General features: G+C 40.8%; 1 protein-coding gene across 1 annotated transcript; it reads right to left on the bottom strand.

The window, feature by feature from the left end:
* Nucleotides 1–127: 127 nt before the first annotated feature.
* Nucleotides 128–17,427, bottom strand: LOC110040064 (uncharacterized). The gene is made up of 8 exons (XM_089293720.1): nucleotides 17,380–17,427; nucleotides 16,375–16,615; nucleotides 15,639–15,947; nucleotides 5,401–5,709; nucleotides 3,686–3,783; nucleotides 2,208–2,263; nucleotides 1,310–1,485; nucleotides 128–363 (listed from the first exon to the last, which is right to left on the bottom strand). The coding sequence occupies exons 1-8, from the start codon at nucleotides 17,425–17,427 to the stop codon at nucleotides 161–163; spliced, it is 1,440 nt and encodes a 479-aa protein (XP_089149846.1). The 3' UTR covers nucleotides 128–160.
* Between the last annotated feature and the right edge of the window lie 259 nt (nucleotides 17,428–17,686).

Raw genomic sequence — 17,686 nt, 5'->3', positions numbered from 1 at the left:
TGACAAGGCAAATATAACATGCAACAAATCTTAAACAACTTGATGAGATGCTTTTGGCATTATTGATTTGCGGTGAGCCATTTTTTATACCACAAGTGAAAAGCAACCTACCTCTCTTTTCCAGCAGTGCCTAAGAAACAAAAAAATAGTTAATCAAGCTTCATAGTGGACACAGTATACATGTACTAGCAATGAGACATAACGGCGGAGAGGGGAAAAAATACACTCTAAAATATATGACGGTTTTACCTTTCTTGTGTAGCCAAATGATGCAAAGAATCAGGCAAATGATTACAAACACAAGAATTCCAACTACAGCTGCCCAGATGACGTCATTGCACGAGCACTTGCATTCCCCCGCAACTACGAGAGAAAAATGAAAACCGCCCAGTTTAATTGGTTTCCTTAATGATGATCGATGTTATTGGCAACAGGCATACAAATAGGTCATTTCATTTATCCACTTAGAGCAAGAGAATTTATCGAATATACAATACCTTCATGCGTCTCTATGGAAAAGGAATACTACACTAATTTATAATACTTTCCAAGCACAAAATAAAAACACGGGCGGATTTAGGGGGATTGATTGGGTGGCCACCTCCCTTTTAAAGAAGCAAAATACTCAGGAGAGGAACCTCATTGTAATTTGTAATTTCTACTTTGTGGTATTGCTAGTATTTCTGGTGTATCACTTTTAGATTAGGTTCCAATTCTCAAAATGCACCTTTTTGGGGGCATACCCCATTGATTCTGCAGTCCCAAGTTGCCAGCCAAAGTCTGGATCCGCCTCTGCGTAACATCAGGCGATCGACTTGGTTTGCACGTTGGTTTTTACGCCCATTCCAAACTGACCTGGAAAGTTTCAGTCTTGTTACAATTCACGAGCTCTACTGTCACTGTTGCCTATAAAACTTATGTTAAAATTTAAAATTGTAGCTCTTACAGGTGCTGTAACATACTGATAGAAGGTATTGAATTAGAGGCCATGCATGGCCAATCCTATTCCAGCCAATTGAAGCCATTGTAGTTGGCCTAGATCTTACCGCTGTTAGTTTAAGAGTAACGCAGCAAGGACCTTGGAGGCTTAAGAAAGCAGTGCAGGGTGGTTATCATAAGGCTTGCAAGCAGACTACTTGAAATATTCCCGCTTTTGAACCATTACGAAAATGGAAAGCTATGTTTTTTTCTCGGAGATGAATCGCGAAGATATCGGGAATGAACAACCAGTTACAGCGCATTATTTCGCGGTTTTTTATACATTTAAATTATCTTGAGCTGCCATAAAAATAAGAACAAAATGTTTCACCTTTGGTGCTTGAAGTGTCCGTGGGTGCAGGAGAAACTTGTTCAATAGAATTGGGATCGACTTTGAATCCATCAAAATTATCTTCTTCTGCGGCTGTCTTCAGAACATTCAACACCTCACTAACGACTGCACTTCGGTTAAATTTCATCTCAAAATCTACGATAACGCTGCCACACCTTAAAACAAAAAGATCTCATTGCAATGTGAAAAACCTATGACAAAACAGGAATGATAACTTCCTGAGCTTCTACCAGGGCTAAATCATGGTGATAATAATTGATAAATTTGTTAAACGGTTTAAGAGCAACAAGAGCGGGGCTAAATTAGTTTATTTTATATATATATTTATGTTTTCGAAAAGTATTGAAGGACTTGTTCCGGAAACCAAATATCCCTTCCGGGCTACCCCTTTCAGACACCAGTTTTGTCTGCTACCTGTTTTTTAAAGACGAGTGTAGAAATAAACTGATGCGATAGTAAGAAAGATGATTACTTTTTTGTACCTGTAGACCTATAAAACTTTGATAAACACACAAGAACAGCGCCAGCAAGTAAATAATTCAGGCATTTCCTAGTGAACGTCAAAGTATGACACCTTTTTTTGTCACCTCTTTCACTAGTTTGTTCCTTCACACCTTCACCTGAATTTCATTTACTTATAGCAACAGGAGGCGATGCAGTATATTGCTAAGCTTGCCATGTGAGTGCAGCTCTAGGTGTGAAACATGCACTATTAACCCGAGAAGCTAAACAAGGGCTAGAAAATGTGATCTAGTTTACCGTCCCAAACGTCACAGCATTACCACCTTCCTTGTTCGGTCCTTTAATAACCAACGCCTCGTATACCTCATAATTAAGTTCACAAAATACAAACAGAATGAAAAAAGATTTATCATACCTACTAGCTACAGCTTGGGCGGATAAACAACTCAAGTGTCTGACACGCTCACAAGCCTGAAAAGAAAAATATTGACTCACTCAAACCATCTACTAACAGCATAGAAAGTCTCCATGCACGTAACATTGCATGCAAAAGTTGATAAGTTAAAATTTCACTTCAATATTCCATTGCATTATCCTTTAACACTTAGTATGAGTACATAAATACGCGCGTTCAAAGATTTTGCGGCACCATGATCTTTCTAGTTTCCTAAACCAAAGAAGTTAAAGTGAGAAAAGAGTCCATTTTTTTTGTTTGTCAGTGTTAAAACTGCCTTGAGTCAGACTGATGCAGGACTTCAGGTATAGTTTTGAAAAATGCATAAACAGTGCGGCAAAATATAATATGACACACAAAAAAAACATAACACGACATAATTAATAAGGTACACGAAAAAATTACTCCATTCTGATTGGCTGAGAACAGTGCAGTTTAAGTGTAACATAAGTGCAATTTTGTGGAAAAACTTTGAAAAATGTTTCCTCGAATGAGAAAAAGTGGCTTCAAGAAAGATCTTCCGGCACTTCCTCCAGGCGAATTTTTTCATGCTTATATTTTTAATAAGTAATCATACGGTTTTTCTCGTTCAATTTGGAATTAATTTGCACTTATGAGTTCTGAAACTGAAATTGCACTCGCTGAAGCGGCTCGTGCAATTTCGACTTTTACAAAATGTCACTCAGGATATCCATAAAAACAACTAAAATACCAACCACTTAACCCACCAAACCTTAACCATTTTTAGTCCGCGGGGTGGGGAAGGGATGCAATATTAATCAAACGTACATGGCATGTAAAGTCACGTGTCAATCACTCCTAAATTCTTTCACTTTTCAAAAATTCCGCCATCTTGCATTTCGCAAAATTATCAGAAATGTCAGGACAGTTCCAAAATTGATTTCTTACCACTCTACCTTGTTTGACCACCCTAGCATTATTTTGCTTAAGTTATAAAAGTTATTATAGTTGTTTCTCACCCCCCCCCCCCCCCACCCCCACAGCCCAGGCCAAACAGGTTTGCAAATACATATTTTGAAACAGTCCAATCATCAAAATTTGATAATCGATGATGAAAAATTAAATTTTGAGTTATCAGATAGCTATGCTCACATAACATAAGTGCACTACAAATTATGTGGATTCCGCTGGCATTTTCAGCCTGTGATTGCGGTGTCTTTGTTCAAATTGCTTCTTAGGTGTCGCTGGTAATATTAGTGGTTCCTGTATGTATTATCCCTTTGTAACAATGTACAAATAAAAACATGAGTAGCGGGCAAATCTTATCCGCGGCATCACTAGATAAAATTAACTGAACCAACTTAATGAGGATGATCCTTCTGCTCCAAAGACTTTCAAAAGAAGGTGTAGCACACGTCAGTTTAAGTTATTTTATGCATTAATAGATTGTCTGCGACATGAAAAACAGAATAACTTACCAAACTGGGAAACTTTTTCTCAACGTCTAATCGTTCATTACAGCTCTTATCTATGATCGCCGTGGCGGAAATGGTGCTCTCTACAACTTGAATAGAAACTAAATACATGTAACACAAAATATCACCAGGTAATGGGGAGATATGCAAAGTATGAAATGTAACTACTGCAAAGATGGTAACCTCAACTCTCTAACCACAGAGATAAAGCTACAACATGCGCTGACTTGAATTACACAGTACAGCCCACTTCAGCCATCGTGCTCATAATCTTGCACAAACGAAATATGTCTGAGTATTGAATGTGTCCAATGTGCAAATATGTTGACCAGCCTAATCGTGCAAAAGAGATTTGCACGTTCATGTAGATAATACAACGAGGCCCCTTAAGATTCCAAATCTTGAGTTGAACATGACATGGGTGTTCTCATATACGGAATTTGAACCCAAAATGTCTGGACGTTAGCCACAATAATATTTTCTTTTTTCATTCAGTTTTTTAACAAAAATCCCAATTTAAAAAATCCCTAAAGTGGTCTGTGTTGCTTAAGGGAGCTTTAATTACAAATTCTTCTGAGAACGTAATTGAGGTTTCCCGAATTTGGTCAACTGTGAACTCGCAAATGTGTGTTATTTTTAAACTAACCAAACATTTTTTAGCAAAATATTTTCTTACATGTTCTTGAGTTCCTGTATTAACCATTTTTGTTTCACTACAAAAACCAAATAGTTGTTTTTTGAAAAATTCCGGCTATTTTCGTATTGGCATCTTATCTCAAATTTTTGCACCAATATGTTCTCGTAGACACAACTCTAATCTGATTGTCTCTCGCTGGTTTCCGTTGTTTCTTAGCTAATCAGAACCAGTTTGCGACTTTCACTCGTGGTGAAAGCTGCATCCCTTTTCGTTGGTACGCTTTTTGTGAAGCTTCCTAGAATAATAAACACTTACACAACACTTTCTGGGCAACCAGGCTATAATAAAATGCTTCAGGTCCACAATCACAATTGCCATCAACTGAGAGCACTCCAATAATAAACAAGTCGTTGGCTTTGGCAAGGTGGTTACTGTAGTTTCTACAGACTTTTCTGAGATTGGAAAAATAAGACATTTTTCATGCGCAACTACCAAACATTAGTATTTTGTTCAGAAATCTAAGCTCGTTGCATTTCTTAATTGAGGAATTTCCATTTCTCAAGAAAAAAGGCGGATGTTCTTCTTTATAATAGGATGATGACTTCTGAATAGAACAACCGCTTTGAATATGCCATATGAGAATTTTGATTAAATAAAAACCTTCTTCAAGTTAGAAATGCAGTGAATTGATGCAAAATGATAAGGTTAGTTTACAGAGTGCACTAACATATATTGTAAAGTTTGTGGGAAACTGAGAGAAGTTCTCTTTTAAGCTCTTTTCAGTGGCTTCGCAACAAAGTAACAAGCTGAGGCACCATGAGAGTTTCAATCAGTTAGCAGGGAGTAGAAGCATTAAGAAGCATGAGGAAAACTGCAAAAAGTTATCTTTTATGTCATTTTCAGTAGCTCCACTCCAGTTCTATATGTTTGCTAAAGATGTTCCACATATGGACCTTCTATAAAATTATCTCTTACAATTTTAAGAATGAGTGCCGTGACTGCCTTATATTGCAATAACAGCTTTAATGCGTGATTAGTCTTGTAAAGTACCTTATTTAGCAATCAAAACAATACAACCTACCAACACGTAACTGGACCGTGACAGTAACGTTTCCTAAAGAGTTTTCGGCAAAGCAGGTATACCATCCACTATCATCTAGCACAGTCTCAGGAAACTTCAGAGTGTTATCGGTATTTATCAAAGTGCTCGGCGAAGTCTCATTTCCATCGTACCAAGTTATGGAGGGATGAGGGTTTCCAAGTACCGGGCAAGAAATTGATTCTGAATCTCCTTCAGACACATCAATAATGTGACCTTCTTCCTTGGTAACCGTTGGGGGATCTGAAGAGACCAAACAAACAGCCGAAAACGCAGAATAAGGCCTTTGATGTCAGAGCAGTAACTACTGTTAACTAAAGTGCAATTTTCATGTCACAAATATGCTTGCAACTGGTACAGATTTTCTGTTCCTGTACACAATCTCTGTTGAAAATTCCCACTGGAATATTTTGACTTTTCCATCACAATTGTCATTGTCACACTAAACCTGTCTCAAAAAAAAAAAAAAACAATAACGCTGGAGTAAGACGTGTGTTACGAAGCCTTGGATTGCGAGGTTCTCCAAAGCTGACCAAATTTAAACGGGAATCAGTAGACAATATTCGGAGTTGAGCGAGAGAGAAATATCCTATCATGATAAAACAAAACAATGCCCCTATTCATTTCACGTTGCAAAAAGCCGGAGTTGAGCTATTATCTGGTTCTTCTGATGGTTGTTAGTGAAATAATAAATGACGTTATGGGTGAAGACGCAAAGGGAATTAACGTAAGAAGAGCATTTTTTGGCGAGCGTTAACGACACCCCAATTACACAGACTCTTAATAGTGCTCCGCTAGCCTGTGTAGCACCCTGAGTAGCACCCTGGTCAGTCAAAATAGTACTCTCGTAGCTTGAATACTCTACGAGGTAGAACTTTGGTGGTACTGATATTAAAAGATTCATGACAACATTTGCCACCTAAATTAGTTATGCGAGCTCACCAAGAACAGTAAAGATGGTGTCACTGCTTCTTCCACTATCTTGGACAGAATTATTGGTCTCGCATCTAAATACAAACTGGCCAGCATTTTCCATTGTCTTTATCACTGTTCCCAATCCCATATTGTAAATCACAGTATCATTTTCATATAGCAAATAAGTGTGGACTGCTGGGTTAGCTTCAGCGCTGCGTGTGAAGTTTATGATGATTCCTGCACAAACTTTGTTTGTTGTATTTGTAGTTAAATGAACATCGTCAGGCTTATCTAAAAGACAGGAAAGAACAAAATCAAAAAAAAACTTAAGGCCAGAAAACAAAGCATGTCATAGAAACCACTTTCATCGTGGGAAAAAAAAATACCATTCGGTCTGTATGCAGATCTTGGGTCTCTATATAGACAGTAGTCATTATTGCTGCCAAGCAAGTTACCATTTACATTCTCATGACAAACCCAACTATTCTAATACATTGGTCATCAAGCTTAAATGACAATTATCATAATTTAATACGTCACACCAAACCAAATATTTCTGTCGGCTTGTCTTCGCGAAAGAAGATTTATGATGGGCGCAATCGATATCCACCGCAGGCAAGCTCGGTGCAGGACAGGCATACCCTTCCCAGGAGCTGTAAGGAAAAGTTTAGGCTGATTAGGTCTTTTCCCGGTTCTTTCTCCTTTTTCTTTCACTTCAATGGTGACCCCTCTGGAGCTTTCGAAGGATGATATTAGGGACTTTAAGCAGTGGGAACGCGGACGGCAACGGGGACGCCGAAACCTGTGAGAAGGCTGGGGAGAGAACGCCGTTGTAGCGGGAATTCAAAAACATTAAGCAGCACCGTCGGAAACCGCGGTTTCCGCACTGTCAAGCTTATTGACATTATTGATATTCGTCCTCTGTTCATCAGGATGAACTGGGATGACTTAATTGAAAGAAGTTCGCAATCAACTCTTGATAATCCACGATGAAGGTGTGTTAAACGATGACGAACTTCTACTCTCGTACGATTTAAACCGGTCTAATGATATCGACCAACCTTATGATTCCTTTCCTGATTTTAACTTCGATTGTTTGAAGACGACGATTGCCAGTCCGAATTTCGCTTCCACAAACGCAACTTGCCCCTGCTCGCTGAGTTGTACAATTAAGTAAATGAACTTATTATCAACAGATGTTTAATCAGACTGGCGCGACAAATCAGTGTGCCGACTGATAAAGATCTAAGTAAACCACTGATCTTACGACAGAAAATGGAAACAGCTACACAAGTTTTAATCGTGTCTACCCTTTTAAATGTGTTAGAATTTCACCATAATGAGCCATTTGACATTTGAGTTCTTCTTGAAACGAAAAGTTTCGATTGAAATTGGCGTAAGTTGTCTTTATTTACATAAGCTTTCAAAAAAGATATTTCACGGTACTCACATGTTCGCCGACTCGCTTGAGTTCGCTTCAGATTTCTCGACGTTTCTATAAAATGAAATATCTCACATAACAAAAGAAAACAAGCATTAAAGTTCCTCGAAAGTAACACGGGTTATTTAGCGTTGACACAGCAGACGAAACGAAAGCGAAAACTCACGTTTCCAGACAACGCGAAATGAGCTTTACTCACGTCGGGCCCGAACGCAGAACGTCAACCTGTTTCCCGCCAGTCATGCGCAGTGGACCTTTTGGCTTTTCCCTGATCTTATGGCGTTCCCGTCGCCGTCCGCGTTGTCGTTGCTTAAAGTCCCTATTACCTGCTAGCACATGTGTTACAAGGTATCTCTGTCAGCAGCCAGCGTAGACCAGTGCCATGGCTTATGTTGCAAGATTTAAGAGACTTTCTTAGTGATTCTTTGCGTCTCTAACAGATGCTTTTCTACCACGATGGCGAACGGAACGCTCACCATACAGCAAAATCTTTAGTAGGAGGTAGCATGTCATCCTTAAGCGGCTGGTCTCAATGCTGGTGGTGTCCGCCTTTTGGTGGACTTCGAGGTTCTTAAAGAAGCCACCGCAATGAATTTTGAGAATACGATGGAGGCAGCGCTGATAGAGGCGCTCGAGGCGCTCTGTACGTGCACCGGGTCTGGCACCGTACAAGAGAGTAGTCACCTTTTCAGATCTGTACATAATAATGATATGCTGATCTTTGTGATTTATTCCAGAGTGCTATTGTCTCAGACTTGTTTGCAGTTTCCATGGGCGGAGTTTGCATTAGCCAGTCTATTGTCCACTTCTTAGTCGATCTTGGAATCTGAAGTGACTGTGCAACCCAGATAGGTGAACTGGTTGACAACTTTCAGCTTGATCTGGTCAATGACGATTATTGGTTGATACTATTCTACATGGGGGGGGGGGGGGGCTTGCCGTTGACTTCAAGCCTGGAAAGCGAAGTTTTTTTCAAAGCAAGAAGTTATTCGCTGTATCGCTGTTAAGTTTTAGTGTGGGAGACGGGGCATTAGCTGTCCCAAGGTCTTCCTTTGGTCTTGTAGACGTCTCAAGTTAAACAGTTTCCCAACAGTGTGTAAACGAATGTATTTCACGTCATCTTTGTCCAAGTCTCCAAAGTTTAGCCTCTTGCGCATCAGACGAACCCACGACTGGCTTGGTTGGGCTACTCGGTTGGGTTGCGTCTGTTGTGCAATCTGCCTCCGGCACCCCTCCTGGTACCAAAATCTCAGAATTTGACTTTGTTGGGTCTTGGCTGTGGCTCTTCGGCATATGGTCCTGATGTCGTCGAACAACTCGACCATCCGGTAATTCGACTAGGGTTGAGACCGGGTCCGTCTTCTGCACCAAAATTAATTTTTGCCAGGACTTGGGGGAACTGAAGTCCTTTATTAACACAGGATCACTGGCTTCAAAGTCCCTGTGTTTGGCGTGGTGGTCGTGGGTCTGTTTTTGATGTTCTTGCTTCTGTCTCAGCAGACTTGCAGTGTTGGGCACTACGATTTCAAGCTTAGTTCTCAGCTTTCTCTTCATCAGCAGCTTCGCTGGTGTAACCCCTGTTGTCGCGTGTGGTGTTGATCTGTACTTGAGCAGAAAACGTGACAACTTGTCTTGCATGGTTCCCTCTTCCATCTTCTTTATCCCTTCTTTGAACGCTCTAACTGCTCGCTCCGCTTGTCCATTCGAAGCTGGATGGTATGGCGATACTTTGGTGTGTTTGATGCCATTTTTTGAGAGGAAATTCTCAAATTCTGCACTTGTGAAATTGGGACCATGGTCGGTGACGATGGTTTCCCGGAGACCATGGGTCGCGAAGATTTCTCTCAACTTCACTATGGTGGCGGCTGATGTTGTACTTTGCATTATGTGGACATCCATCCACTTGGAATGTGCATCGATCACCACTAAATACATGTGACCCTTATATGGCCCTGCATAATCAATGTGCACCCGTGACCAGGGTTGACCGGGCCACTCCCATGGGTGGAGAGGTGCCTCTGGTAGGGCCTTCTGGTGCAATTGGCATTGCTGACACTTTTTAACTGCATCTTCTAACTCACGATCCGTGTTTGGCCACCACACATAACCACGTGTAAGGGCTTTCATCCTTGACATGCCCGGATGGGCTTCGTGAAGCTCGGCTATGACTTGTGCTCGTCCTTGAGGTGGTACTATCGCCCTGTTTCCCCATAGAATGCATCCACTTGCTATGGTTAGTTCTGCTTTCCAGTCCAAATATGGGTGTAACTGCACATCCTGGCAGTGGTGTGGCCATCCATTAAGTGTAAACTAGTGCACTTTTGAGAGAACAGGATCGCGCCTTGTCCATTCCTGGATATGACGTGAGTTGATTGGGGTGTGGTACAGATGTTCTAGGAGCAAAACTGTCTCTCCAGGTACAGGAACAGACTCCGGCCTCTTGGACTAGGGGAGTCGACTTAATGCATCCGCATTGGCATTTTTGGTTCCTGTTTTATAGGCAATCTTGTAGTCATATGCTGCCAAGGTAAGGGCCCACCGCTGAACTCTTGGAGAGGCTTGTTGGGGTACTCCTTTCTTCTCGTTAAAGAGCCCTTCCAGCGGCTTGTGATCAGTCTGTATAGTGAACTTGTGACGGTGCAAGAACTGATTAAACTTCTTCACTCGGAAGATGATGGCCAAAGCCTCTTTTTCAATAGTGGAATAACCACGCTCAGCCCAATTGGGCGCTCTGTTCCATCTGCCCTCCGGTGGGATAGTACCGCCCCTACTCCTTAATCTCAGGCATCACTCGCCATCTGGCTGGAAATGTACCAGGAGGTTTGCAGACTGAGGTAGTTTCTTGGATTTGTCAAAAGCCACCTGCTGCTCGGTCTTCCAACACCACTTTGTACCTTGTCTAAGAAGCTTGTGGAGTGGTTCTAGTACTCCATAATCTGAGGCGTCACTCGCCAAGATTAGTTCCAGATCTGGCTGGAAATGTACCAGGAGGTTTGCAGACTGAGGTAGTTTCTTGGATTTGTCAAAAGCCACCTGCTGCTCGGTCTTCCAACACCACTTTGTACCTTGTCTAAGAAGCTTCTGGAGTGGTTCTAGTACTCCATAATCTGAGGCATCACTCGCCAAGATTAGTTCCAGATCTGGCTGGAAATGTACCAGGAGGTTTGCAGACTGAGGTAGTTTCTTGGATTTGTCAAAAGCCACCTGCTGCTCGGTCTTCCAACACCACTTTGTACCTTGTCTAAGAAGATTGTGGAGTGGTTCTAGAACTGTAGCGATATCTGGTAGGAAACGGTGATAATAATTTAGCACTCCCAGAAATCCACGCAGCTGTGAAGCACTGGGGCATTCTGTAGGGCTTCCAACTTAGCTTCTACTGGCTTGATACCACGACCATTGATCTCATAACCAAAATAGGTGACGTCCGACACCATGAAGAAACACTTTTCTTTTCGCAGCCGCAGCCCAGCTTCTGACGTCGCTGATTCCACAAACGAGTCGATCTCGCAGCGTGTCTTCGAGTGTTGCTCCGAAATGGCAATGCTCTGAAAACCTTCTGAGTCCTGCGACGAACTCTGCAACATTTTCGCCTTCGAGGCGACTCCTGCTATGGATTTTGAATCGCTCGACGATAACACTTGGCTTCGGCGAAAAATGGCTTTCCAGCTTTTCTAAGATCTCTTTTAAGCCCACATCGCCCGGTTTCTGGAGTTGTAACAAATCGCGAATTAACCCGTATGTTTTGCTTTCACAAACGCTTAACAGGATAGTTCTTTGTTTCTTTTCGTCTTTAATTTCATTTAAGGCGAAGTACTGCTCGAGTCTTTCCGCGTATTGATTCCACGATTCCTCTGACTCCTTAAATTCCCCCACGTTTCCGTAGGTTGCCATGTTTATCCACGTCGCCGATGTAATAAACCAGGGTGAAGCGAGTAGTAGATCTACATGCTTTAATAATCACGAAGAATGAATTGAAATCCTACATTACACAACATGGATATCCGATCACCGATAACATGATTCCACACGTGACTAGATTAAAACATGTAGGGTCGCGAACAGTGCGTTTACACTGTGGTTGGCGCTGAAGAGGGGGTGGACGTGTGCAGACCAGCGCCTTAAGATAAATTGCTTATCAGTGAGAGCTTCTTCCCATCTGCACTCCGTATGGGGCTCTTCTTGTGGTGAGCGTGGCCCGTACACAGTGTTAGGGTTCCCACGATAGTCACCCAAGCGTGCACATAGCGTGTGTCGCCCAAACGTGCGCTGTGCCAGGCTGAAACACCACACGTCCTGGATTATCCGCAAAATTCGTTTTATGGTTCTGCAAGCATAGCGGAAGGCTTATTTCTTCATCGGTTTCACAAAGCGTGTCAAGATTATGTTTGTAAGCCGAATCGTAAATTGGTCAGGCATTCCTGGCCCGCGTAGCCCCGTGGGGGTTAGGAACTGTTTCGAAGACATTGTGGATTGGGAGAAAAAAGAACATGGCGACAGAGTTTTGTAATTGAGAGTGACAGTGAAAATATTTTTAAGAAAGCAGTTCCGACTCATCAGAATATTGTCTGAAAAAGTATTTCTGACAAGTGGACATAGTTTGTAAATTTCTTCTTGAGGGGGACATGGGGATATGCGGTGTTGCGGTGTTGATGTTTTTTAATGCGGTGATGCGGTGAATAAAATCTCAACTCGCGGTGTTGCGGTGATCTCAAACCCTACGGTGTGCGATGTTTGTGTTTTTCACGCTGCGGTGTTCGGCGTAAAATGGGGTTGACTAGCCTACACGACTTCTACGGTTCGTGACATTTGTAGATTTGCCGTTGTCTGTTCGGTCACTCGACCTTTCTTGTCGCTTCACTCGTGTTCATGAAGGGCACTTCATGTTGTGTAATAAGGAGGAATTTTAAGTGGAGTTGAGCCGTTAGATCGTGCTATGACAAATTTTTATAGGTCATAGGTCTGCATGGTTTCCGCTGTTATCTGCATGTCGACTCATTGAGTTTGACACCTCTGTAATTTGCCATGTGTTCATGCATTGTTTAGTGCGATGTTTGTGTTTTTCACGCTGCGGTGTCCCGTGAAATGAAATTGTTTGCGGTGCTGGAGTTTTTTTATTTGCGTTTCTCAAACCTAAATTTGACCTAAATTTCGCATGTAAACTTCGTTAATCCATGCTAATTTATGACAAACACGTACCATTGAGGTTAATAAGTTGTAACAAAATACAGACCATCACTTTCTAGTCAATCTTCAATATGCTTCGGCAGCCAATCCGAAACTGTTTTCATTTATACGTAACTTGACAAGTAACTCGACCTCTGCCACCCGGAGCTCAGTGTTCGGTAGACACGTGGAGGAGAGAGGACAGAAACAATCCTGAAAATTCTGGAAACGCCAAAGCCGAATATAATGTATTGTTGACTGCGCAGCTTTTTTCTATGAAAAAAGGATAAGGTGGCGAAAACTGCCGGCCACAAAATTTATTCAGATGTTGCGTGGGTAGGGAAGAAAAAAGGCTTTCTAATTTAAGGAAGTTTTGGAAATTACACACGTTTACTATTTTTTTTACTTTTGCTATTCAGCTTCGTCTATAGGTCATTCTGATACCGCTCTATACCCGCTCCAAGGTCCTGCGACTTTCTTGACCGTCTATTTTTTAAAACGATTATCGATATCGAACGCAAACGGAGCTAGCTCCGGAATGCAATACTTTCAGTCAAGATAGGGCTTCAGTCAGAGGGTTTATACACCAAGAAAAGTGAGCGAAGTAAAAGAAGAGAGGGATCTGGGGGTAAAAGCCATCTCTCGAGGCTCCTCTCTTTTTTCTTCGTCCGCTTCCTAGTTTCGCGCAAGGTTTCTTCACAAGATCAAGAAAACTGATTTACAGGCATCAGCAGTATCGACATATGCGCAATGAAAAGCGTTGTAAAGTGTGTATTTTGTGGAAAACTGTTGAGGCATAAAACTATTATTTTAAGTGTAGATGAACGAATTATGGCGCTGAAAATACGTGTTGCGGTGACGGTGTTTCGTTGACTTTTCTTGCGGTGATGCGGTGTTCGTTAATTTTTTTTTTTTTTTTTTTGCGGTGTTGCGGTGTTGCGGTGTTCAGAACCCCCCATGTCCCCCTCCTTCTTTGCTAGCAATTCTTGAAAACAAGGTCGTTCCCTTAAAAACAGTGCTTGTTCTTGTTGTCTGCAGGGTCTGTCGGGAGAGTAGAGGCGTATACACTGAAGAGGGTAGCGTGTTGATGGTCCCGTAGTTGGAGACGAATAGAGATGAAGGAATATGTTAAAAATAAAACTATTTTGTAAAATCACGTGAAGATTGTTTCATGTACTCACATGATTCGCCCTTTGAAAATGGAAGCAGATCATCTAATCCAGTTCAGAAACTACTTTCTCGTGTAATTTTCTCTTTTTGTCATTGTTCAGACCCATGGACTTGTTACAAGAAGACAGAAAACTCTCTTATAGCAATCATTCAAATGCAGAGTCAAATATAACGGTCGCCCTCAGAAACATTGTGGACTGATCAATTTTTAGCCTTCTCGTTAAACGTAACATTAAGAAATTTCTAGGTAAAAGATCTAGTTATGTTCTTACACTGCACATCAATGACCGCCACTGTAGAGTCCTCTCCACAAGTGTTGTTTGCAGTGCACCTGTATTCTTCAGCTTGAGCTCGGCTGGTGTTAGTGATGTTCAATGGGTTTCCCGTAATATGCTCACCAGTCGTGACTTTTGACCAATATACAGTTGGATCAGGGATACCTGCAGTCACATTACAGTACACTTCAACGTTATCACTTTCTTTGACGACTTTATTTTCGACCTGCTCCACAGATGTTGGGACTGAAAAATACAATCAAATGTAAATCTCTTATGCATGTCGGTGCTTCAATGTAAGAAAAAAGATTGATTAGCAGACTTTTGTAGACAATCTGAATTTTTTATCTTCCGGATGATACAGATATGAAAGGATGCAGCAGGTAAATCCTACCCTACATCTCAAATCTCCCTGGCGTTACCCAGCAATCTTCTTCCGACTCCCGGCTTGATTATACATGGTAATCTTTTTATCACGCAATGGATATTTGAAATACATGTAGATTTTTTGCGATGACAATGCAACATAGTTGAATACCTTCAAACTTACCATCAGTAATCAAGATAGTATTACCACTTTTTCCAATCCCTTGGATAGAATTATAAGCCTCGCATCTAAACACAAACTGGCCAGGAGTTTCCATCGTTTCATCCAGGTTCCTGATATTCCCATATTATTAATCACGGTGTCATTTTAGTACAACAAATAAGTATGTACTGGTGAGTTGGCTTCAGCAGTGCATGTGAAGTGTATTACAACTCCTGTACACACTTTGTTTGTTATATTTGTAATTAAGCGGACATTTTCAGGTAGATCTACAAGAAAGATTGCCAACAAAGTACCGGTAAGCGATAATAATTCAGAAGACATTATTGATCATCGCAGTGATATACACAGCTTAAGCAGCCTTGAAATTAAAGCCTGAAAACATTTCAGGCGTGAACGGGATTCGAACGCCGTTCAGGCCTGAAATTTTTCTCAGGCTTTAATTTCACGGCAGCCAGCTTAAGTTGTGTATACATTCACTTGCAATAATAATCAACATTGATTTTCGTTTTTGCCATTATCTACTTAAACGACACGGCTTAAACTTTAAGCTTTTTGTGGAGGAACTGGCGGACGAGGAAATTTGATCCTCTTAAAACAAATATTTTCCAGAGAACTGAAGCTACCAAATATGCTATTTTTAAGAACAGCAAATCTGTAATAGGGCAACTATCAGACCGATAGTTCCGAGACAGAAATATTTTCTTACACTGTCCATCAATGTCCACCACTATAGAGTCTTCTCCACAAGTGTTGTTTGCAGTGCACCTGTATTCTCCAGCTTGAGCTCTGGTGATGTTAGTGATGTTCAGTAAATGTCCCTCAGTCGAGTTATAGCCACCATCCTGCACTTTTTTCCAGATGACGTCTGGATCAGGAATGCCAGTAACATTACAGTACAATTCCACATTGTCACCTTCCTGGACAGTTTTGTTCTCTGCTTGTTTCGTAGCTAGTGAAACTGGAAACAAAAATAAAAAGCTATTTAAACTAAAAGGGTTTCTTTTTTTTAACGTAACTAGATGAACGCAGAATTTGTAAGCTTATTAGCTGGGAGTCAAATATCTCAAGTTTATCCAAATTGTAACTTTTATTTAGTTTCTACTGTGATGATTAAAAAATGGTGAATTGTGTGGATTAAAACTTTTACTGTGACTGGCCAACTTAGTGAGTAGAAACTCTTGTTACAACAGTAATCAATATTGACAATTGAAAGTTTCCGAGTGCACAAAAAGTTGAGGCTTCTAGAAATCCCTCTGATGTACTTCTGTAGTTCTATTTTACCTGCACGAACTACCGACGAAAATGATTGTTTCAATCTGTTATGGTGAGCTTAATCCTTAAACTTGAAAAGACCAGTTTAACGAGACGCATTACAAACGCTGTAAAAGGTGAATGTATAACAATTTTGTTGAATTGTTGTTTGTCAGAATTCATTCTCTTACCATTCAAAGTCAAAGTGGTATTGTTTGTGCTTGTTACATTTTCTACAAGCTGATATGCTATGCAATTGAAAAAAGACTTTCCTCCTCTTAATATCTTCTTTATCCATGATCCACTCTTACTAAAACTGAAGCCATCTTCATCATCAGAGAGCAGATAGTTATAAACTGGTGGATTGGCTTCAGATGAGATGCACGTGAAATTCGCCCACAAATCAGAACAGTCTTTGTTCTCAGTTGTGTTCTACAGAAAAGGATGATCTCATGTTACATGTACATGTCAGACGTAATTGTTTCATTTTCACAGTATAACAACTTCAACTAAATAAAGGTCACCAGAATTATTTTGATTTTTGTCAATTTAAAATCATACACAACTGGGCGAATGTTGTTTGTCTGTTTCCAAAGCCAAAGAGAGACTTCTCTAAAATCAGGGTGGTGTTTGAATATCTCTAAGCAGATACTTCTTCCCACAAGATGAAACAGTCACTTTATTTATTTATTTATTTATTTATTTTTACACAGATAACGCCGCCACATACGTCACAGAGCATGCAGCCACAAAATAGTTAAAGGTGATTATAACAGGGAGTTAAAATCCTGATGCGTGCGACTCAACAGAATATTACAGGACATCGTGACAACTTTACCAAGTGAAACGATATACAGTCTTCTTCAAAAGGTCTTGTGATATGTCATTGTTAGGGTTTTTCCCATCCCACTTGTGTTACCGTTATGTCATGTTATGTTGATACTTTCATTTTTGAGCTTTCGCTTCCCATGTTGCTTTGGTTAATTAACTAATGATGAAAGTGGAGTAATCTTAACTCTGAACATAATACAGTTAGCATGTATAACAAGAATAAAATCTCGTTGTACGTGCCTTGCTCAGCAGTAACAAAATCATGCACCCTTATTAACGTCACTTAGTATAAGTAAACCACTTTTAATGCATAAGTACATAGTAGTTATTTATTTCACCTTTTTGAAGTGCATGCTTGTACTTACAAGTAACATTAACACAAAGCGAATGGTTCGCGGGATTTCCAATTCCATTGTAAGCCGTACAGCGGTATGTTCCAGTATCAGTTCTGCTGATGTTTACAATAACCCAACGGTTTCCAAAGAACACTACATCACTATCTGTACCATTCTTTAATACTCTGGTCGAAGTAACGTTTGGAGTTGGTTTACCAGTTACGTCACAACGGCAAACTCAGATTTGAACCTTCATTGACAGTCTGGTCACCACTGGGACTGTTGGTAAAACTGGTTTCAACTAAAAAGAATGCAATGAAGAGTCAATCCAGGTGCA

Source organism: Orbicella faveolata, unplaced genomic scaffold (genome assembly GCF_042242905.1).
Source record: "Orbicella faveolata isolate gen_17 unplaced genomic scaffold, um_ofav_v1 contig_25, whole genome shotgun sequence".
In the NCBI taxonomy this organism is placed as follows: Eukaryota; Metazoa; Cnidaria; class Anthozoa; order Scleractinia; family Merulinidae; genus Orbicella; species Orbicella faveolata.
This window is presented reverse-complemented; position numbering and strand designations above follow the sequence as displayed.